The sequence below is a fragment of the Rhinichthys klamathensis genome, unplaced genomic scaffold (assembly GCF_029890125.1).
Source record: "Rhinichthys klamathensis goyatoka isolate OS25496 unplaced genomic scaffold, OSU_Roscu_1.1 h1tg000029l_1, whole genome shotgun sequence".
In the NCBI taxonomy this organism is placed as follows: Eukaryota; Metazoa; Chordata; class Actinopteri; order Cypriniformes; family Leuciscidae; genus Rhinichthys; species Rhinichthys klamathensis.
This window is the reverse complement of record NW_026606579.1, coordinates 726,380-748,905: the sequence shown is the minus strand read 5'-3', so window position 1 is coordinate 748,905 and position 22,526 is coordinate 726,380. Positions and strand designations below refer to the sequence as shown.

General features: G+C 37.7%; 5 protein-coding genes across 6 annotated transcripts in view; 3 read left to right on the top strand and 2 right to left on the bottom strand.

The window, feature by feature from the left end:
• Positions 1 to 799: 799 nt before the first annotated feature.
• meig1 (meiosis/spermiogenesis associated 1) lies at positions 800 to 2,117 on the bottom strand. Its single transcript, XM_056245185.1, has 3 exons — positions 1,997 to 2,117; positions 1,566 to 1,731; positions 800 to 1,093 (listed from the first exon to the last, which is right to left on the bottom strand). The coding sequence occupies exons 2-3, from the start codon at positions 1,713 to 1,715 to the stop codon at positions 965 to 967; spliced, it is 279 nt and encodes a 92-aa protein (XP_056101160.1). The 5' UTR covers positions 1,716 to 1,731; positions 1,997 to 2,117; the 3' UTR covers positions 800 to 964.
• Positions 2,118 to 2,326: 209 nt separating this feature from the next.
• Positions 2,327 to 6,876, top strand: dclre1c (DNA cross-link repair 1C, PSO2 homolog (S. cerevisiae)). 2 transcript variants are annotated; one of them, XM_056245175.1, is made up of 14 exons: positions 2,334 to 2,627; positions 2,760 to 2,811; positions 3,487 to 3,571; positions 3,663 to 3,722; positions 3,808 to 3,863; positions 3,942 to 4,043; positions 4,117 to 4,189; positions 4,273 to 4,413; positions 4,482 to 4,583; positions 4,673 to 4,809; positions 5,456 to 5,510; positions 5,602 to 5,690; positions 5,767 to 5,864; positions 5,950 to 6,876. In XM_056245175.1, the coding sequence occupies exons 1-14, from the start codon at positions 2,519 to 2,521 to the stop codon at positions 6,756 to 6,758; spliced, it is 1,968 nt and encodes a 655-aa protein (XP_056101150.1). In that variant the 5' UTR covers positions 2,334 to 2,518; the 3' UTR covers positions 6,759 to 6,876. The 2 variants fall into 2 exon arrangements, with proteins under 2 accessions (XP_056101151.1, XP_056101150.1); XM_056245176.1 differs by lacking the exon at positions 4,482 to 4,583 and having other exon boundaries at positions 2,327 to 2,627.
• A 2,434-nt stretch (positions 6,877 to 9,310) lies between these two features.
• hspa14 (heat shock protein 14) lies at positions 9,311 to 16,832 on the bottom strand. Its single transcript, XM_056245177.1, has 14 exons — positions 16,689 to 16,832; positions 16,431 to 16,511; positions 15,837 to 15,919; positions 15,627 to 15,675; positions 13,703 to 13,808; positions 13,531 to 13,621; positions 13,306 to 13,410; positions 13,062 to 13,223; positions 11,836 to 11,991; positions 11,644 to 11,746; positions 10,979 to 11,194; positions 10,534 to 10,683; positions 10,350 to 10,417; positions 9,311 to 9,584 (listed from the first exon to the last, which is right to left on the bottom strand). Exons 1-14 carry the CDS (start codon positions 16,743 to 16,745, stop codon positions 9,494 to 9,496), a joined length of 1,518 nt encoding a protein of 505 aa, XP_056101152.1. The 5' UTR covers positions 16,746 to 16,832; the 3' UTR covers positions 9,311 to 9,493.
• Positions 16,833 to 16,874: 42 nt separating this feature from the next.
• cdnf (cerebral dopamine neurotrophic factor) lies at positions 16,875 to 19,621 on the top strand. Its single transcript, XM_056245180.1, has 4 exons — positions 16,875 to 17,079; positions 17,665 to 17,792; positions 17,916 to 18,057; positions 19,146 to 19,621. Exons 1-4 carry the CDS (start codon positions 16,992 to 16,994, stop codon positions 19,334 to 19,336), a joined length of 549 nt encoding a protein of 182 aa, XP_056101155.1. The 5' UTR covers positions 16,875 to 16,991; the 3' UTR covers positions 19,337 to 19,621.
• A 1,669-nt stretch (positions 19,622 to 21,290) lies between these two features.
• The window catches only part of shank3b (SH3 and multiple ankyrin repeat domains 3b), a 31,559-nt gene continuing 30,323 nt past the window's right edge, over positions 21,291 to 22,526 (top strand). The window contains 2 exon segments of the mRNA XM_056245186.1: positions 21,291 to 21,406; positions 21,522 to 22,230. The gene's annotated coding sequence lies outside the window, so the exon portion shown is untranslated.

The following is a 22,526-nucleotide window of genomic DNA, read 5'->3' as shown; positions in this document are numbered from 1 at the left end:
AAGAAAAGCTATGGTTCTTGTTAACTTTGAAGAAGTTGATGTTGTGCTAAAACCTTTTTCATTTGATGGTGATACAAATATTTTTTTATATATATTTGATTTAATTATTATAATTGCTCGTTCCTATATTTACAAATTTTGAACAATTTAAATTTGATGTTAAAATATATTTAGAAACAATATCCAAAAGTAAAAACTTAAAAGCAAGGAAAACTACAGCTGTACAAGGTACAAGTTTTTTCTGAAAAATGTCTTTCCTTTTCTTCCTTTTTTTTATACCCCTGACATGTATGGTTATATGTACTCATGTATGTAAATTATGTTTTGTTCTTATTAAAATTCAATAAAACATATGTTTTACTTCCTTGAATTTTTTTTTAACTTTATTGTTTTATTAATATTCATCTCCTACAAAAATTCACACAAAAATTCTAAAATAAATACAAAAATTACAAAAATTCTGTCATCATTTACTCACCCTCCAGTTGTTCTAAACCTGCATGAATTTATTTCTTCTGCTGAACACAAAAGAAGATATTTTGAAGAATATGGGTAACCAAACATTTGATGGATCCCATTGACTTCAATAATAGGAAAAAAAAAATACTATAGAAGTTAATTCTTCAAAATATACTGTATTCTTTTGTGTTCAGCCGAAGAAAGAAATTAATTCAGGTTTTGGGTGAACTATCCCTTTAAATTATATAAATTTGCATTTGTAAATGCGTACCTATACCAACCTGGTACTGGTTTTGTTCTGGCTTTTAGAGCATTTAGTAAAGAGGTGAAACTCTGGCTATTGTTTGTTTACATGTAAAATGTTTATTTAGATCATTTTGTTTTTTATTCAGAAACTTACATTTAAGAAAACAGCAAGACATCTCTGACCATGAGTTTTCTAAAGACAGTATTTAAAAATGAAAAAAAAAAAAATTAAAATGGCATAAGCGCTGATGGGGTCGGGTCAGTACGCATACACCTTCACTTTATGGACCTCTCGGTCTTCACACTCCCGCTTTCTGTTGTAGTAATAGTATGTATTATCTCGACGCTGAAGCTTCTTCACAAACCCACTGTCTGGCCAACGGTCAATCTGAAAGGACAACACAACAATATTCAGCAGGAAATCAGGACTGTTATGCCAGTATGTTACAATTAAGTACTTAACTAAGAAATTAACAGACTAAGCATGAAAACTTTAATTGATAAAACATACCAATAAAACTTGAATATATATAGTCAAGTTTTATTGGTATGTTTTATCAATGAAAGTACAAATATTTTATACAATATTTTGTCAGATAAATACCTTAACCAAGTTAAGTGTTTTGCTCTTCCCCCATATTATATATATATATATCAAAAAATGTGTGTGTGAGATGTCAGGAGGGAATATTTGTTTTTACTGACCCTAGTAAAAGTTTGATTAAACCTATATAATGTATACTGAAATATAATGTCATTTCTCGCTTAGCGTGTATATTATAAGGATTGGGTAAACATTATACTAAGTAATAATGTAATAAAAGTTATTGTAAGTGATAGCAGAAAGATGTCAGTGTTACCTCGACTTGTTGAATCTGTCGGTACTCGAGCTCGTCTCTGTATCCCGCCTGCTGAAAGCGGTACAGGTTCTCCACCTCACCTGTCCACTGCTTCGCGCGGCTCATGGACTTGGGCTTGGCCTTGTTATCCAGTAAAGCTGGGCAGGACATGATTTATGTGTATTTTCTGTGTATGATAACAAAGACATCACTCACTATTCTACTTTGGAATAAATTCAGTTTGACCGCACAGATTCTACTTTACATAATCAACAAGTCAAAACACCGTGTCACGTGTTCAACGACAATACGCTCATTCACCGAATAATTAATGCTCGAGTTAAACATTGACAGCATCTAGTCTAATTTGCTCAGAAGATGCATTGAACTGCGATATTAATTGATAAACTGGTTGATATCTATTATTAATAATGCTTTAAATACAAACTTACATTGACGTGTGTGGTAAAAAGCTGAATTGTCAACGTGTTCGTTTGGTTGAGCGATGTTGCGCATCATTGTTTCCTAGCAACTTAGCATGAGGGTAAAATGGCCAATAGAAAACATTCCCGGAATTCCACAGTTTGGTGGTTGGCCAATCAAACCTATGCCCGGAAATACCCTAGAAGAAACTAACAAAACCTTTCTTGTATGCACAATTATTTGTAAAACTTTGTTCACATTTTTGTCTCAGTGTATTGAGTATAACGATTGCTGTGGCTTTTTGCAATGTTTTAAGGATTGAATTTTAGTCCATTAGATGTCGCTGTACAATTTACACTATCAGGTTACCGATGTTTGTTTCCGACTCACGTGGTTTCATACCAAAGCGATGCCAGGAGGAGGAAAGACAGATGCAGGGAACAGGGGTGCTGCTGTCTGCGACTCGAGCCCAGAAAGACTTTGGGCAGTGATGTCCTGAGGTCTCAGGGGGATTTTGAGTTCCTCATCAGCTCAAACTCAGTGCAGTCAGCATGAGCTCGTTTGCTGGACGCATGAAGGAATATCCCACCATCTCCCTGGACCGATTTGACAGGGAGAATTTGCACGCCAGAGCTTATTTCCTCTCTCACTGCCATAAAGGTGCACATATATATATATGGACATCGCATCAGAACCTGGTTATGCACTTTCCAGGCAGCATGAATGGCTAAATTGGTTTGCTATGATTATGATCACTGTTCTGACATATCTGTTGATGTTTATGTTTAACAGATCATATGAAAGGGTTGAAAGGACCTTTCCTGAAGAGAAAACTGAAGTTAAGGTGAGTGATGGTTGTTATATTCCAAGTCATGTCCTTTTCTTATCAAACATTTGTTCATAACGTCATAGTTTATAAAAGTTTACATAAACTTTGGCTTTGTCCTTAATTTTTAAGTTTAAATGTATTTATTATAAACTAATATATATATATATATATATTATGTGTGTGTGTCTGTGTCAGTTCAATTTGTTGTTTATATACTTTTATTTTTTATAAACAAGCTTTTTTTTCAGTTTACATACATACTATGATGCTGCAGTATTATACTATATATTTATGAACATTGTCTAAGGTATATAGATATTGTCATAATTTTCTTTTTGTATTTTTATGTACAAAATGTAAGCGTGTTTATTCTGCTTTTACATTGAAATGTACTTTGCCGTTATCTAATGTTTAAACGATATCTTTATTTAATATTAACTAAAAATGTATATCCATTTTTCATACTGTACAATATAACATTGTGATGCCAAATTCACTCAAGCAAAAACAGTTTTAGTGTTTTAATTTATGTAAAGTATATATATATATATATATAGTATTTGAGTAAATGTAATTAGTTACTCTACTTAAGTATTTTTTTGGCTACTTTGTAATTTGTAGTTCTCAGGGTACTCTTATCACCACTGTATATATTTGACAAGACATTGACAAACTCATTGTCTTTCATAGTTTAACAGTGAAGCTGTACTGCTCATTTGTCACAAAGGAGCTCCTGCTTAGTAACCCAAAATATGCATTCTGGGAAGATCACATTGTAAGTATTCATTTCAGCCATGCAATTTTCCGTAAATCGTTTTGCTAACCGTTAAACAGCCTGATACGAGAACATGTCCATTACAAACTAGGTGCCCCTGGAGCTGGACAGTCCAACGCACATATCTCTGACAGATGAAACCACTGGAGAGGTGGGCGTTTAGCTCCTAGTTTATTCTTTTGTTTAGTGTTTTTGAGTTGATCTGAATTTGTACGGTATTTATTTTTTCTCTTCAGTCAGAGGATGTTGTTGTAACTCTGCTCACAGCCGGACACTGTCCAGGATCGGTCATGTAAGCAACCGGAACATGCATTAAGAATGTAAATAGAGTCCATTTTGATGTAATCATGGCTTGAAACTCTCATCAAAGGTTTCTGTTTGAGGGTGCTCAGGGTACAGTGCTCTACACAGGGGACTTCAGACTGGCTGTCGGAGATGCTGCAAGAATGGAGTACTTGCACTCTGGAGAAAGGTATTCAGATATCAGATATTTAAATACAACACATTTTGTAGATAATAAGACAGTTCAAATGTTTGTGTTGCAGGGTAAAAGACATTAAGAGTGTGTATATCGATACCACATTCTTTGATCCCAAGTACCATCAGATCCCTAGCAGGGTAAGCATTTACACATACCTGGATTATATCAAACAGACTTGAGGCGGTTGTATCTTTCCATAACTGTTTTCCCACTGTTTTAGGAGGCTTGTTTAACAGGGATAAGACAGCTGATCCAGGACTGGATCTGTCAGAGTCCGTACCATGTGGTTTGGTTAAACTGTAAGGCAGCGTATGGTTACGAGTACCTCTTTACCAACTTGGGACAAGAGTTCAGCTCACAGGTCAATGATTTTTTTTAACTAATTCTTTCTGCCTAGTTTTGAAAACATTAACAGTTTCTCCACTACAGATACATGTGAACAGCTTGGAAATGTTCAAAAAAATGCCTGAAATTCTGTGTCATGTGACCACCAACCGGGCAACGCAGATCCACGCTTGTAGGCACCCCAAGGTAGGCTCATCCTTTGCATCATGACATCGTCATATACGTCCTGAATGAGTAGTTGTAAACGGAGATCACATCTGAGGCTTTATCCACAGGATGAGGAGTTCTTCAGGGCGAACAGGTTACCGTGCGGCACCACGGCTCCAGACGGCATTCCTCTGAACATTATCAGCATCAAACCCTCAACAATATGGTTTGGAGAACGGACCAGAAAGACCTCGGTCATTGTCAAGTGAGTCATGATGCACCAATATAAACATTCTGGGTGCAGATAATTATTTTCATGTTATGGACAGTTTTTTTTATTTTTTACATGACAACGCTTTTCTTTGAGTTTTGGCCGTTCATTTACACAACAACGGCATTTTGGGGGCCTGAAAACGGGTTTCAAAGTGCAAGTTTTTGATAACAATACCACTATTGTCTCCATTTAAACTACAAACACGCATATTCGTGAAAACGGTGACATCATGCGCATGCGTATTACGTGTTCAGTCTACAGGTGCGTAGTTTCTTTACAAAGTGACATCGCCAACTACTGGCCTGGCAGCAGAATACAGCTTTTTTTAGTAGTTTTTTTGCGGTCCGTGAATGGGGATCGTTTTGACATACATCGTTGTGTAAACGTACACTTAAATCGTATACCATCTAAATAAAACACTAAAAAATCTTGGTAATATTTTGTTAGAAGTGAATTTAGCATCACGTTATAATGTACAATATGAAAAATGGTAATAAATATACATTTTTATATTTATATTATAAAATTATATATTTGATTTAAAAATTCTATATATAATAAAAATTACTTTAAATGTGTATATATATATATATATATAGTAAAATTACATTTATTTATTGACTGTCTCTCTTTTTAGGATGGGGAGCAGTTCCTACAGAGCATGCTTTTCTTTTCATTCCTCTTACTTGGAAGTAAGAGAAATCCCACTTAAAATATTTTTCATACATGACGGCATACACAGGGTTAGGATATCATAAGCCCGTTTCTATTTCCTTTGACTAGGTTAAGGACTTTCTATCCTACATTGGTCCTGTTAACATCTACCCTAATGTCATTCCATTGGGCAAGACACTGGAGGACGTCACAGATCTGTAAGGACTGATCCTTCTTTTTTTTTTTTTATGTTGTCATTAGATACTTACTATAAAATAATATTTTTAAATTCAGGTTGAAGCCATTGTGTAGAAAACATACTGAAAGGGACGAGATGGTCTACAAACCGCTTGGAACCCTTAAAAGAACCAGAAAGAGATGCACATCAGAAGGTAGAAACAGTTTACATTATTAAAACTATTTCTATTATTCATCATTAAAACGGTTACTATTGCTTATACATTTCTTTCTGCCAAGGCTCAGACAGTAATGACGACTTGTTTGATGAGGTTTCCACGGCTCCGAGGTGGCGGAAGACGAGAGTGGTTGATCTGACCAAGATTGCCATTAGTGCACAACCACGTAGTCCTAATAAAGATTCTCATGATACAGACCAAATGTACTCCCTCATACAGACCTGTCCCTCCGCACACTCGTCCAATTACATGGACTGCACTGAATCAAATGATGATGATGACGACGATGAAGATGATCCTGAGCAATCTCCTGTACCTCACCCATCTGGTCTTGCTCCTCCATCTTGCACAGAAATGCCATGCTCAAAACTGACTCGTTTGGACCCGTCCCAATCCAAAGCTGCTCAGCCTTGTTGGGAAAAGTTCTTCACGGCAGAACCGGTGTTGACGGACGAGAGCGAGTTGGATAACAGTCAGAACAGCCACAACACAGCCACCGAAAACACAGCGTCCCAATCGCCTGAGCTGTTTCAGGATGAAGATGAGGATGACAAGAGCTCCGTTCACATGACTTCCTCTCAGTCCACTCATATATCAGATGCAGGAATGGAGAGCCTCAGTCAAATGGACACCGTTCTTGTCCAAGTGGATGAAAATAAAGCCGTTGTTAGTGAGCAGAGTAACCGGGATGGGATTGACACTGAACAGAAGACGGGAGAAGCCGTGGAGCCGAAATCAGACTCTCAGGTGTCATCAGATTTTGAGCTTCCACCAACACCAGGTTCAAAAGTCCCACAGCCAGAAGACCTGAAGGACCTGTACAGGAAGTTGGCAGCAGGGGAGGAAGTGGTCATAAGACAAATTTATTAATTTCATGTTTGTTTACTCGAGTATTTATTTTTTTGGTTTGTTGTACGACAGCTTACCTCATGCAGTTTTGTACCTTTATAAATGCTGAATACTTTAATTAAATTCCTCAAGCAAATGCGTACAATGTTTTCTGTTGTTCTAGTTAAGAAAACATTAAAAAATAAAACTTAAAACAAAAGAAATAGAAATGCCTTGGCAATTAATTGAAATCAAGTTTAAGCACCAAAATGAATGAAACCAAAAATGAAATGCTACAAAAGCACACATCAAAAATATTAAAAGTTAAAATGACAAAATCAAAATAATACTATATAAATACTAAAATAACAACGTTCACATTGTGTAGGAATTATAAGATGGCAACCCAAAGATTTCATAAAATTAAAACTTGCCAAGTGCTAAATGAGTGTAAAAATATAAGCACACTAGGTAACTGGTTATATTAAACAGAAATATGTCAAGGCCATTTTAGTTACTTTTACACAATGCAATGGCGCTCAAGTAAGAGATGCTTGGAACTTTCCAAGCATATTATGCTGGCTACGGATGCTGGGAGTGCTGTTGCCCTGGTCCTCTTAGATCTGAGCTCTGCCTTCGATATGGTGGATCACTCAACCCTTATTTTTAGACTGAAGAATTTAGACATTCATGGCACTGTTTTAAATTGGTTTCAGTCTTTTTTAACTAATAGAACATTCTCTGTATGTATTGAAAATTGCACTTCCTCAGCAGCACATCTTTCCCGCGGTGTACCTCAGGGATCCATTCTAGCTCCGATATTATTCTCTCTTTATCTGTTACCACTGGGTTCTATTTTCTCTAAACACGGAGTGTCGTTTCATTTATATGCCGACGACACCCGATTGTACTTTCCATTTAAGCAAAACAACTCAAGTTCTTTAGAAGTCCTTCTTGCCTGTTTTCAGGAAGTGAAGCTATGGCTTACACAAAATGTTTTAGCCTTTAATGAAAACAAAACTGAAGTAATACTGTTTGGACCAAATGATCGCTATGACTCTGGTACTTTAGATCTTGATGAGTTAAATCCTCATGTTACTTCATCAGCAAAAAATCTAGGTTTCCTGTTTGATTCAGGCCTTAAGTTTGATCAACAAATTAACTGTTGTTAAATCCTGTTTCTTTCATTTACGACGTCTCGCAAAAGTAAAATCTTTTCTCTCTTCTAAGAATTAAAAATAGTTATTCATGCGTTTGTCACTTCACGACTAGAATATTGTAATTCACTTTATTTTGGAGCTAACCAATCATCAATTGGGCGCCTCCAATTAGTACAAAATGCTGCTGCCAGGCTGCTGACTGGTAGTCGAAAGTTCGATCACATTACGCCGATTCTAACCTCTCTAAATTGGATACCAGTCAGAAAGAAAATAGTTCAAAATTTTAATTTTTGTTTTTAAATCATTACACGGCCTAGCACCGGGGTACCTATCGGACCTACTACACTACCACAACCCACCCAGGTCTCTTAGGTCTAGTAACCTTGGTTTGCTCTCTGTACATCGATCGAGACTGAAACATCGAGGTGACCGAGCCTTTGAAATAGCAGGCCCCAAATTATGGAATTCCCTACCATTATCAATTAGAATAGAGTCGTCAGTTGCCACCTTCAAATCAAAAGACACTTTCTTAATGCTGATCCTTAATCTACTTTCTTAACCTGTAACTGTATTGTATTCTATGTGTTATTTATTTTAGTATGCCTGTATTCATACTGACTCCACTTGCAATTGTACTATATCCTTGTATTGATTATTTTGTCCTGTTCAGCACTTTGGTCAACCATGGGTTGTTTTTAAATGTGCTCTACAAATAAATAATGAATTGAATGAACTTTCATAAAATTCCAACTTGGAATTACAAGTTCTGGTTGGTTTTTAAAATGTTAAATCATCTAAGTGCAAATATTCCAACTTGACAAACATGAATGTAGCAAGTACCTGTACTGAAAATAAACTCTGGGTTTATTGCGTTCAGTGATCTTTATTGCATACTAGTTACAGATGACAGCTTTTTAAACGATAATTTTGCACCTGCTCGCTGTGACTGCACCAGATTAGCATCAGTGAGCCACACAAAGACAACTCTTCCCTGTACAACACCACCTGCTTCTCAGTCTACAACCTGAAATTCTTCAGTCTGATGAGGTTGTGCATGCTTTAAATGGTATCAGCAAAATCCACCAATCATTTTGCCTGTCACATGAACTCATGACTAATCAAATGGTGTGATGCAGGTACATAAAGGCACATGGTAAGAACAACTACAGTAAACCTGCTGGTCAGACAACAGGCATGAACCAAATGACTGCAGGTAAAAAAAAAAGAAAAAAAAGAAAAAGCTATAAAACTGGATATTCATTTTAAAAGGATAGCTCACCCATACAAGAAAATTCTGTCATTATTTACTTACCCTCATATTCCAAACCCGAAAAGGACAAAACACTTCCTGGTCCATCTTTTTGAAACTATGAATGGTTGTTGTAAACCAAAAGCTGCAGAACAATTCTACTTGTATGTTCCAAAGAAAAATACAACATGAGAACAAGTAAAACATTTTCCTTTATGGGTGAGCTATTCCTTGAACTGAAGCAAACATGTTCAAGTTCTTGTTTGGTTAATCTCTAGAGGAATCTAGAGCAATGGAAAACCTCAAACAGCATGAGATGCAGGTGTTTAGGTTAGTGTATGGAATTATGTTGACAGCACGATTGAAGGTTAAGACGCTGCAGCAGCAGCTGTTTCTATGGTTATGGCCTCGGATCTGCCGCTTCCCAACTCTGTGCACGTAACGTGCAGTGAACCGTCTCTGAAAAATAAACACACATCAGGAAAAGAGCTTTGAATAGTTGAGTAAGACTGGGTGATATTAATGAACTTATAGTACACACACAAGCTAGAAAATATATAGATTACTCTTTAACAGATCGCAATCTCAGTTCAAACACCCACGCTATCTTATTCCTAAATCACAACGATTCACCTGTGTCTATTAAACCTTTGATAAATACAATCACAACGGAGCATTCAGATCTGCGTTGATGTTGGCGCTGATCCAGAGAGAGCAAGCATGAAACAGCTTCAGTCTTTACTCTTTTCAACCACACTATCATATCTCCGTATATCTTTTTATATATTTCTGTTACGATAATTTAAATTATCACAGAAGTGTTGGGATAAAAGTTTATAGTTCGGATATAAACACAGATGTCTATGGAAGCGATCAAAATAGAGTAAATATCAAATAAAGATTCATTAATTACATTATACCAGTAGGTGGCAACAAGTGGGTGTCATTGAATCATTCAAGAGATTTGCTCAAAACGCTGATTCATCCAGGAATGAAACAAGTCTTTACGAGTGAGTCATTGAATCATTCATTCAGATGGATTTTTTTTTTAAATAATTGAAATTACTTAAATATTTTTAAATAGACTGCAGAAATTAATATTTTGTCAGAACCTCTAATAAATTGCATGTTATTTCGTTTAGTTGTCTGTTCAGAATCGTGCGAGAATCATAATCTCGATTTTATCCATCCAGTATTAATGAAAGTATTCATTTATCACATTACCTCTTCATTGTCAGCACTGTGACAAAGTCATGCAGCTCCTCTTTAGGTTCCAGGTCTCGAAGTACAATCTAGAAAAATAAACCAGTAAGCCTAAAATGAAATCATAGTGCACAATACAAGCTGAATATCTCATTTACGGTAATTTTAGGCTTGTACTGAAATGTCTGTTAAAAGGGGAGCCAACCTGTGCGATTGGTTGCTGTGCCTGGTACAGCTCCAGACTCACTGACGACAGACTGCCAGGACCCTGCAGCGTGTGCTGACAGCGGGCAGGGAGAGGTGTGCCAGATGGAAACAAAACTGTGAAAACCTCCGCTCCGGAGTCATCCACTTCCTGAAAGACCAAGACACAATCTACTGATCAATATGCTATTTTGTGCTAAAAGACCCTAAAACAGTGGTTCTCAATCCTGGTCCTAGGGAGCCACTGCTCTGCACAGTTTGTATGTCTCCCTCATTTAACACACCTGATTCAGATCATCAGCTCGTTAGGAAAGAGCTTTATTAACTGAAGTGGGTGTCTCAGATAAAGGAGACATATAAAATGTGCAGAGCAGTGGCTCCCTAGGACCAAGATTGAGAACCACTGCCCTAAAACGAAGCACTATTAATCATTTGAAGTTCCCCACCTTAACCGTGATGTCGCTGGCACAGCAATCCACAGTGATGGAATCTTCTCCGAGTGCCAGGCTGTCTTTTCCGACCAGGATGCCCGCCTGCATGGCAGCACCGACCGGAATCACCTCGTCCGGGGGAATGGAGTTCAGTAGCTCCACGTCTGGGAACAAATCCCTGATCATCTGTTGCAACTTCGGGATACGAGCTGATCCTCCGCACAAAACCACCTTAGAGAGAATACGAACTGGTTTAAAACGGTATTCAAGGTTTTGGGACGCCAAAGTTTTTCTCGCTATAATTAGATGTAAAACACCAAAATAATCTACTAGTTGGACAGGGAATTTTGTTTTAATTGCCTCTAAAAGGCTAAGCACTACTAATGACAAAATTGTTTTTTTTTCATGCATGAAATATGGAATAAAATCAATAGCTGGTCACACAACTCTATTAAAGAAGACCTCATGTTTTTTTACATGTTCATCTTTTTTTAGTGTGTAATGTTGCTGTTTGAGCATGAAACAGGTCTGCATAGTTCTAAAGCACAAAGTCCCTCCAAAGAAACAAGTTATTCTCTCTATCACATTCAAGCATGAAAACCTATTCTAGTAATCCACAAAAACAAAATCAATACTTTGTAAAAGAGCATAATATGAACCCCTTTAAAAAGTTGTTTTACCTTGTTGACATCAGAGGTGGACAGGTTTACTTGCTCGAGGAGACTTTTAATTGGCTGAATGCTCTTAGTAAAGAGGCTGGAGCATATCAGCTCAAAACGGGCTCTAGGACAGAAGCATATATGACATGTATAGATGCAACAGGTGCCATTTTCTTTGTAATACTGATTTGATTGCAAATAACTTCAGCTCACCTGGACACATTACACTCAAAATCCATGCCGTCATAAAGCGAGTCCACAAAGCAGTTGGCACTACTCAGGGTGGAGAGAGTGTGCTTGGCCAAATCAGCACCATTCATGAGCTTGAGCATCGCCCTGGGGTTTCCCGTCACATCCTGTTTATAAGTCCTGGAGACACACATGACAAACAAAATAAGAGTGACATGCATGTAATCAAATAAAATAACATCAAAACATCAAATATGTTTAAAAATATTATATAATATCATTGAATTTTGAGGTCAGTCAGCTTTTTTATTTGTATTCAGCAAGGATGCATTTCATTTATTAAAAGTGACAGTAAAGACAATTATATTGTTACAAATGATTTCTATTTCAAATAAATGCTGTTCTTCCGAACTTTCTTTTCATCAAAGAATCCTGAAGAAATGTCTCATGGTTTCCACTAAAATATTAAGCAGCAATACATAGATAATAAATACATGTTTCTTAAGCAGCAAATCAGAATATTAGAATGATTTCTGAAGGATCATGTGACACTGGAGTAATGACGCTGAAAATTCAGCTTTGATCACAGGAATAAATTAAATTACAATAGAAAATCGTTTAAATTGTTATAATATTTTACAATATTACTGTTTTTACCGTATTTCTGATCAAATACTTTTTTAAATATCTTACCAACCCCAAAGTTTTGAACAGTAAATATGAAATAAATATGTAATATAATATACAGTTATATTATATTAAATATTTATTTAATATTTACTTTAAAATTTAAATAGATAATATATCTATTTTCTGATAATAAACTATTAAAACTTTTTAATTAAACTTTACTTTAAAATTTAAATAGATAATATATCTATTATCTATTTTCTGATAATAAACTATTAAAACTTTTTAATTAAACTTTACAATTAAAAGGTGCTTCATTGCATCTGATCAAAAAAAAAATATATATATATAATAGCAGATTCATAAATGAGAAGTTTGGCACCAGTACTAAAAAACACTGCTTTATATAACACTGGAGTTAAAAATAAAAAAATAAAACTCAGAAAGTAAAACAATATGAATATGACTAAATGAGCCACTTCAAAGTGTAAAATAGCCAATATAAGATGTTATGAGGTTGCTTGGCAACCGTACCCAGTACAGTGTCTTCAAAACAAAACCACTTCCATTATAAGCGCAATCACAACATAACAAATGTGAAGCACTGGACTTCAACTGACTTTTTGAACTCGGCGGCGAGGTGCTGTGCGAGCTCATGTGTGAAGCTCTCTCCTCCCGTCCTGTGATCGGTCTGTGTCGTGAGGACACGGTACATTCCACTGTTCACCTCCAGGACGGTGACGCTGAGCGACGTGCCTCCGAGTTTGTACACCAGGACATGACTGTTTGAAAAGAGAAAGGAGAATGAGGCTTCTGAGGAGCTCAAAGAAACAGCTCGACTCGGACGACGCACAAACTCTGTACCTTTTTCCCAACGATGAGTCCTGTCCGATCCCATAAGCTAGAAGGGCAGCAGAGGGTTCGTGTATCAGCCTCAGCACGTCGAACCCGGCACTTTCTGCAGCTTGCCTACAACACAGCTCTGATTGTTATAAAACCTCTCCCCAGACACAGCTTCTGGAGTTAGATAACCTTGTTACATCATCTGAATTCATTGTAAGATGTTTTACAGACACTTCAAGTACATACCTTAGAGCATTCTTCTGCATCTCTCCAAACTCAAAAGGCACCGTTATGACAGCATCTTTCACATCCGAACCCAAGGCTGACTGAGCCGTCTCTGCAGGGAACATGAAACGATTATCAGTGGTTCACATTAAACATACTGACTATGAAAGAAAATGAAGCATTCAGACAATACCTTTCATTTTATGGAAGATCAATTTAGCTACATCTTCAGGCGACACATACTTGGTTGTCTCTCCCGTGTCGATTTCATATCTGGGCAGGTCACTCTTGCTGACAACCTGGGAACGAGTGAGAAAATACACACCTCTTAAATAAGAAAATGGTGCAGTTTTTATGGCTACTGTTGTGTTTTTTTCCCCATCTGTCAGTATTTAAAGGGATGGTATATAGTAAATAGATCATAAATGAAAATCAAGTCATCATTTACGGTACTCAAACTAGTGTTGTTCTAATGCCGTATGCCACAAAAGGAGAATTGTTTTAAACGACCAGCATCAAGCTTTTAAAGGGTCATGAAACCCCCCTCTTTCAGCTCAAGTCTAGCTCACAATCTTTTTGCAAAATGCAACTTAAATGGGCGTGGATGGCTGTGAGAAGGGGTGTGGTATGGCCATCACTGTCATCGCCAGTATCCCATGCATATCGACTGTCACTAAAAGCAGTGGTAAAACGTGAGGAAATGCTAGATTTTTTTTTATAGCTGGCAAAGTTAAAGTCTTATGAAATACGACACTTTATTATTGTCCTTTCAAAAGTAACTGAATGCCCTGCTACATTAGCCTTCAGTAATCGTAATTCTACTGAGAACATATTAATGTAGGCTACATGTATAATTATATTGTCATTATAAAATATATAGTTGTTTATAGACACTATAAATACATATATTTGAAAATTATTAATTTTCCGCTTAAAAAAAAAACGTTCCGTGCATAGCCTAGATCTACGCGCCCCCTGAACCCCTATAATAAAGACGGCTCTGTGGAGGTGGATGACTTCTCATTTTAGACACACACACCTCTGAAGGGATAGAAAAGTCCTCGGGACTTGGTACCGCATCACTCGCAAGACGCAACCTGCATTGGTTGTCAACAAGGCGAAGTCCACCATTCTCAAATTCTCGAAGCTCTCTCGAGAAAAATGTTTGCGGCACACACGTTTAGATGTGTCTGTGGTTGATGGAAAACCAACCGTCCGGAGCCAGAGTCTAGCCCGGGCAGCATCGCGGGGAAACATATTCAACCCAATTGGATTTTTGCACCATGAAAACAAACACTTGCGTACGTCCCATGATTGCCTCTCTCATCTACTACGCGATATCACAGTTTGACATGTCTGTCATTGGAAAGATCCACGTGGTGTCATGAATAATTAAGAGACGCTGTCTTCTCACAGGATATGAAAACTCATTAATAGTTATGAGACACCAATGAGTCATCAACGCACTCACAGTGCACTGCCACGTCACGATGAAGATTTTAAACCCGGAAGACAAAAAAAGCAAATTTAACCATTTTAACCCTACTATTAAATCTAACTGATGCTAACATTGTCTTCAATGGTGTTCAACACACATACCTCTGTAAAAATCTCATAAAATTTGGTTTGGGGATTCATGACCCTTTAAAAAAAGATGCAAAGGTATCACAGAACGGTCCAGTGTGACACGTACCGTATATTCCAACTGTTCTGAGAGTGTATGATAGGGTTTGATGAAAACCAAACAAAAATTTAATGTATTTAACGAAAATCCTGATCTTTTGTGGTTTCGTGAGACTCTATTAGCGCCGCAGTCCAACCCAACTCGCCCAGAAAAAGAACACAAGTTGTTCACTAAACCCTATCATACACTCCCAGAACAATTGGAATATACGACAATTGAGACTATTCTGTGATGCTTCTGTGTATTTTTAAAAAAAGCTTGATGCTGGTTGATATTAACTGCCATTATATGGACACGTTTTTTAAAAATTCTCCTTTTGGGGTCTGAAAAAGAAAGATGGGCATAAGGCATTAGAACAACACCAGGGTTAGTAAATGATGACTTAATTTTCATTTTAGGGTGAACTATCCCTTTAAGAACAGCATGTACTTACAATGCATTTGCTTTCTTCTTTGTGTGCCTGAGCATCTGGGTCATCAAAGCTGTCAAATACACAAGTTCAATGAATTTATATTATTATTACTTATATAAATGCTTTTATTTAAGATATTGCTACTTTGATGGTAAAATATTCTTAATAAATGTTATGCACTGAATTATCTACAGCATTATTGCATGTTTGTGTAAATATGAAAATAAATACCGTCTGCCAAGGATCTGCTTAACTTTGACAACCGTATTGGTGGCATTTCGTATTCGGCCCTGTTTAGCGGCGATTCCCACGATCTAGAAAAACAAATGAATGAGACAAAACCATCAGACCATCTCATGCCTGGCATCCTTGCTTCATTTGAATTAAACAAACAAACAACCAAATTGAGTCAAAACATTACCTTAATTTTTCTAAAAACAAAATTTTAAATATTGAAATGGATTTTACAAATACAATAAAAACTTGTCAGGCAGGATTTAGAGAAGTTTTGGGCACTTTTATCAACAACAAAAAAAACAGCTGGATCATATATATTATTTTATATTACAAATGTATCACATTAGGGAATTAGTGTAATAGCAACCAAAAAATACACTAACATAATCAAAAATGAAAACACTACGCAATACAAATAAAATGCAGTCGGTCATACTATTCACTACACTAAAGATATGTTTTGCAGTTAAGGGTTTAAGTTTCTATTTCACACATGTATTAAAGTCTCTCTGTGTTTGGTGCTGATGAGAGAGCTGTAACGTAGACTCACTGATTATTATTCCATTCCCCGAAATGCTGGTAAATTACCTGTTCAGTGTCTCTATATGCGACCACAGCTGGAGTGACTCTGTCCCCTGCATCATTGGCCACAACATCTGCTCGTCCATCCTATATGAAAACAATTACACCTATTATAATGGGTTTTTTTTTATCTGGTATGGTTTGCAGGTCACCCCATCATATATTCAGCACCATTAACAAGGACTATTAGATATTTTATTTCATTTTCGGCATATTTGCGATTATTCAACTAATTAAAATGATGTATACTCATAACAAATTCACCTTAAATACCGCAACACAGGCACATGTGTATCCAAAGTGCACCCCGATGGCAGCCATGCTTCCGAAGAATTCTACCGGAAACTGCTACTCATATGCAAATGAGGAGGGATGGACTTTTGGGCGCAGCCAAATGACGGGCGCCGATGTTAGCCAATCAAAGCGCCTCTGATCTGACGTCAACAGGACCGTCAAGAGAGCAGCGCCTGATTTAGAAACAGCTGAGAGCGACGCCGGTGGGTGTTGTGTGCTGGTTATTGAAGTTCCTTAGAAGTGCGCACAGGCGCGTTTTAAGCGCACAGAGTCATGTCTTTAACCAGCTCCTTTGCAACCCCGTTACTTTTGCCTTTATGTGTCGTTTTATTCTCAGTTACTGTTGCAGAAGAATGCGAAGGTGAGGTTGGTTGGCTTGGCTTTCAATGCGCATGAACCCCTGAGTTTAAAAATAGCCACCTGGGTTATTTTTCACCAGTGCATGAGTGTTTTGACATAGGGAATATAAGATATTTACAGCAGGAAGTCAATATTTAAGAGGTGAGTCCTGGTTTGGATTGCATACTGACTGACAACCCGTATTATTGTAACACTATGCCTTCTATTTAAACAGTTATTTAAAAGTTCATGTCCAATCAACTTGGATGGATGTTTAAGTCATTTTAACTTAAATTACATTAAACTGACTTAAAACACGTGTTGAATCTTGTATAACAAAAAAAAAAAAGTTTAAAATTGCTCAACTTATTTTGATGAGTTAAAGAAATGTAAAAGTGTTGTCATAACTTATTGATCATATTGGAAATGGAAAAACGATTTTAACTGCTATGATTTTCTTGTGTCAATGCAACCCACTTACAACTAGAAAACATTGCTTTTGTTCTGCAGAATTATAACTAACTGTTATTACATAACTAATATCAAATGAATGTATCCCTCTAGTATGAATCTCTGTTTAATATTTATATGTGTATCTGTTTTGCAGTGTGCGAGGAGTTTTTGGGGCAGCTTTATAACTCACTGGTGATCAGACACACAGAGTTGTCCCCAGAGCTGGTGGAGGAGGGTCTGATCAGAGCATGCACTGAGACTACTGGGAAAGAGAATCGACTAGTAAGAATATAAAAACAAGCACAGTTTGTTTTTTATGCTTCTTTGGTTGCTGTTCCATACGAATATGTTTAGGGTATGAAATATATTGAATGCATGAGGTAATTCTTTCCCTGTTCACCTCAGTGCTATTACCTAGGAGCCTCCAGTGATGCTGCAGCCAAAGTGACAGGTGAGGTGAGCCGCCCCCTCAGTGCACATGTTCCTGTCCACAAAATCTGCCAAAAACTTCAGCGCAGGGATGGCCAGATCTGCGAGCTCAGATATGGTAGGGTGTACTCGCATATAAGATCCATAAAGTCGGCATGAAATGGAAGTTGCGATAGTATTTTATTCCCTTTTGTGACATATATCCGAGTGAAACCGCTTCTTGAACAAGAAAAAATGTAGGACAGGAAAAATGTAAGATTTTGCAAGAAATGCAAGAAATTGATTGGATCGTTGGATGGTTGTGGTTTTGCTATTGCTGTGATGTTATGTGAGTGACAGGTTGTCCCGCCCTCGCGCCAGTAAACACATCAAAAGATATGTTGCTGCAGGAGGGAGGGGAAGTTATTTTGATTGAAGACTGAACATGAATTAAAAAAAATAATTATGTGCACAGATACATCATTTATAATAAATACTGCAATGTTCCATAAAAAATAATTGTCAATTTTGTTTTCATGGTGACTATAAAGGGTTAGTTCACCCCAAAAATTAAAATACTCTCATTAATTACTCACCCTCAATTGAGTGGTTTAGTCCAAACTTTCTGAAGAGACTCGATCGCTTTATATGATGAACAGATTGAATTTAGGATTTTATTCACATATAAACATTCATCAACGCATTTTCACTTTATGTGCAACAACCAATGAGGTTAATTCTTGTATTACGCAGCACGTTTGAGCTTCAGCAAGAACCAGTGAGGTTTGTTGTCATGCGTCAAGCAGGTTCAGTTGAGCTTCTGTTAATGTACACTGATCAATTGTGAATTGAAGCCTAAATTAAATCTGTTCATCATATAAAGTGATTGAGTCTCTTCAGAAAATTTGGACTAAACCACTCAATTCATATGGATTAGTTTTACAATCTCCTTTATGAGCTTTTTAAAGTGTCAATGTCAAGTGTCAGTTGCGTAGCTGTCAACGGAGGGACAGAAAGCTCTCAGATTTCACCAAAAAGATCCTCATTTGTGATACGAAGATGAACGAAAGTCTGACGGGTTTGAAACGACATGAGGGTGTGAGTAAATGATGACAGAATTTTCATTTTTGGGTGAACTATCCCTTTAATTGCATTAGAGTTTGGAATATTTTGGAAATAGTTGTCTCAAAGGTTTTAAAATGGACATTTCTTGTTCTTCTGAAACAGAGCGTCCAGTTCTTGACTGGAGCAGGGACGCTTTGTCTAAAATGCGAGTGTTGGATCTGAAGAGAGTCTTGGCCTCGTGGGGGGAGGAGTGCAGAGCCTGTCTGGAGAAGAGTGAATTTATCGATCTCATCCAGGAGGTGGCTCCCAAACACAGCACAGCGCAGCACAGAACACACACGAAAGAGTTCTGAGGGCCTCCTCGTGCAGCTCCGTGCTGGGGAGACAGAGCTCTGATGAGAGGGCCTCCTCGTGCAGCTTCATGCTGGGGACACACAGCAGTGATGGGAGGGGCTGCACGTGCAGCTGCGCTCAGGGACACTTTTGATATTGCACTGAGACTCCTAACTTATAATGCTTTTCATAATGTTAGTTATAGTAGGCATGTCCAATAGGTGCCACTTCCCCAGTGTCTCATTCTCCTGTACCGCTGTAAGCATATTTCTCTCGCAAACTCCGAATAAATCAAACAAGCTTTATTAGTTTCAGTGATTAAGCGGAGGCTCGCAGAGATACTGGCTGTCCAACCATTTAGTTTGGAAATGACGAGAGCTTGTGTCAGGCTCTAAGACCAATCTGTACTCCGCTCTAAAAGCCTCCTGTCTGGATGATATTTCAATCATACAATCAAAATAAATGAGTAAGAAAATATATTTTGCATGAATAACGAAAATTAAGCCTTTTTTTAGGACCATTATTTTTTTCCGCATTGTCGTGACATTATGCACATTTTCCTTCCTAGTTCAAATTAGCATAATGCAATCTAATGAAAAGAATCTCATTACTGTAATGTAGAAAATATACAAATAAGTTAGGGTGAAAATGTATTTATCATGAAAAAAGTCACAATGAAAATGTCAAATTTTAACATCAAAATTATGAATTTATATATATATATATATATATATATATAACACTTCACAATAAGGTTTCATTAGTTAACTAATATTTAACAATACTTCTACAGCATTTATTAATCTTAGTTAATGTTAATTTCACTTTTAATTTACTAATAAATAATTAAAATCAGTAGTTAATACTTTGTGAACTAACATAAACAAACAATGAACAGCTGGATTTTTATTACCTAACATTAACAAAGGCTAGTTCATGTTAGGTAATACACTAACCAATGTTTTAAATACATATAAAGTGTTTGTTTTTTTTTTGTCCTATTTTTAAGTTTTTTAGAGTTACCTATTTTTAATTGCCTTTAGCTTTTTTGCAGCTCTTTTAAATAATCTTTCTGGTATGCCAAAATTCAAAATTATTATGAGGACATAAAAACATCTGGACAGATTACTTTAATGACAATTTGAGGGGGAGAATTGTGCTTAATATCTATGGGGGGGGCAAAAATACAATTTTATGCAAAACATTATTTTCTATTTTGGGGTGAAATGTGACCTGGACACTGGACCTGATATTTGTTACATTAACGTGTGTGTGTGTGTGTGTGTGTGTGTGTGTGTGTGTGTGTGTCCCTTTCTTAATCCAATTCAGTGTCAGTCTGTATCAAATTTGTAGATACAAGCGTGCGTATGACCTCTCGTAAGGATCGTATTGTTGTGACTTTTTGTCCATACACACGGAACAAAAGACGCTCGCCCACCTAACTGTGCTGATGTTTACATCTGCCGTGTTGCCATGGCGATCACGAAACCTTTCATCCCCGGCTTCCGATGCTACAGGATTTTGCTGACAAACTTTTTATGTCATAAAACAGAACCAATCAGGCACGAGTCCATCGGCAGGGCTCTTTCTCTCTCTTCTCTCCTCTCTCTCCACCTCCAGGCTTTCTCATTCACAATCCCCATTTTTTACCATCCAGTTCTGCTGTTCTCCTGTAATAGCTGTTGAAAGAGAGAGTGATAAGAGAGAGAGACCGTGAGTGAGATTCAGGCCTTGCCCACGCAAAGAAGTGGGAGACTGAACCTCTCTCTATACTCTCTCTCTCATGCGCACGCACACACACACACACACAGTCAGTGTATCATGCTTGCACTGTGTGGGCTGAGCTGAGCATTCCTGTCATACAGTAACAGTCTCTCTGCCTCCGCACTCTCTCTCTTTCCCTCTCTCTCCCTCTATTTCTCTCTTTCCCTTTCCCTCTATCTCTCCTCTTTTCTCCCTCTCTTCTCTTTCTCACACACATACGTTCCAAATACACACATTAGCACACTTCTATACACTTTCACAGACCAGAGACGGACCCTCGCAGAGGAAGTCGAGATGGTGTGGAATGTGTGCCCTGGTTTTATTAGGTAAGTTTTATGATTTCCAGCATATCCTTGGGTGAATTGTGTGCGTGCTAGGTGTAGCTTGAATGAATTTAAGTGTGTGTTTGTTGAAAGATAAGATTAATTTGTGTCTTTTCAGGCTCTCTGTGTGTCATATTTTGTCAGCGCACCTCAGTACAGCGGCTCGATGCGGATATTTTCATTGGGCATCACTACAGGGATTACTGAACACTTTTTCCTAACAGGCAAAATGTGGCTGTGTGTGTGTGTGTGTGTGTGTATATGCGTGAGGATGTGTGAATGAGTGTTGCGCTCACTCTATATAGGTCTTCTTCAGGCAAAGCCTAATCTCGCTGATTGGAAACTGATTTGCGTTGAGTTGAATTTCGCAGAATACACAGACGTCGCCCCAGCCCTCTTACCTTCTTTACCTGTCACTCTCTTACATCCTAATTTCTGTCGTGACTGAGGCCAATCTATTCAGCCCTAACGCCCACACATTAAGCCATCACACTGTCTATTTCTTCTCCTTAAATTACTCTCTCCTATTCTCCCCTTCTCAATCTCCCCTCTCTTTAAACATCTGTGTGGTGCACGTGCACGAAACGCGCCTTGAGTGTTTTGCACACCCGTCAGGAGATGCGGGAGGATGCTCGCACCAGATTTATGCTTTGGCCCTTTAAAAGCAGGCAAAGTTTCCTGGTGAACCATTTTTCTGGTTGCCATAGTGATGAGCAAGGACTTGGAGAGGTGCAGTGGTACTGGGATGCAGTGACAGCTCTTAGCATGTGAATTCTCACACTGAGATATGGAGATGCACAGAGGCTCTGAACAGAGACGGCGATGAGGTGAGACGCCCACGCGCGCACACACACATCATTATTGCTCACAGCGCTAGCTCTTTGGATGATCATACTGTCCCTGGATCCCCAAAAGAGGGAGGAGACCATGTGGGGAAGATGAGTGAGAGAGAGAGGGGATTTGTGCGTGTTTGCGTGTGCAACAATGAATGCTTGAGAAACTGAGTGTGTAGTTGCTCTATGCAGAAGTTTTGCATTTAGGGGAATTTTTGAAGGTTTGTAATAGGGGAGAGTACAAGCCTGAATTAAATGACTTGCACACGAAGAACGCATGTTAAATCAAG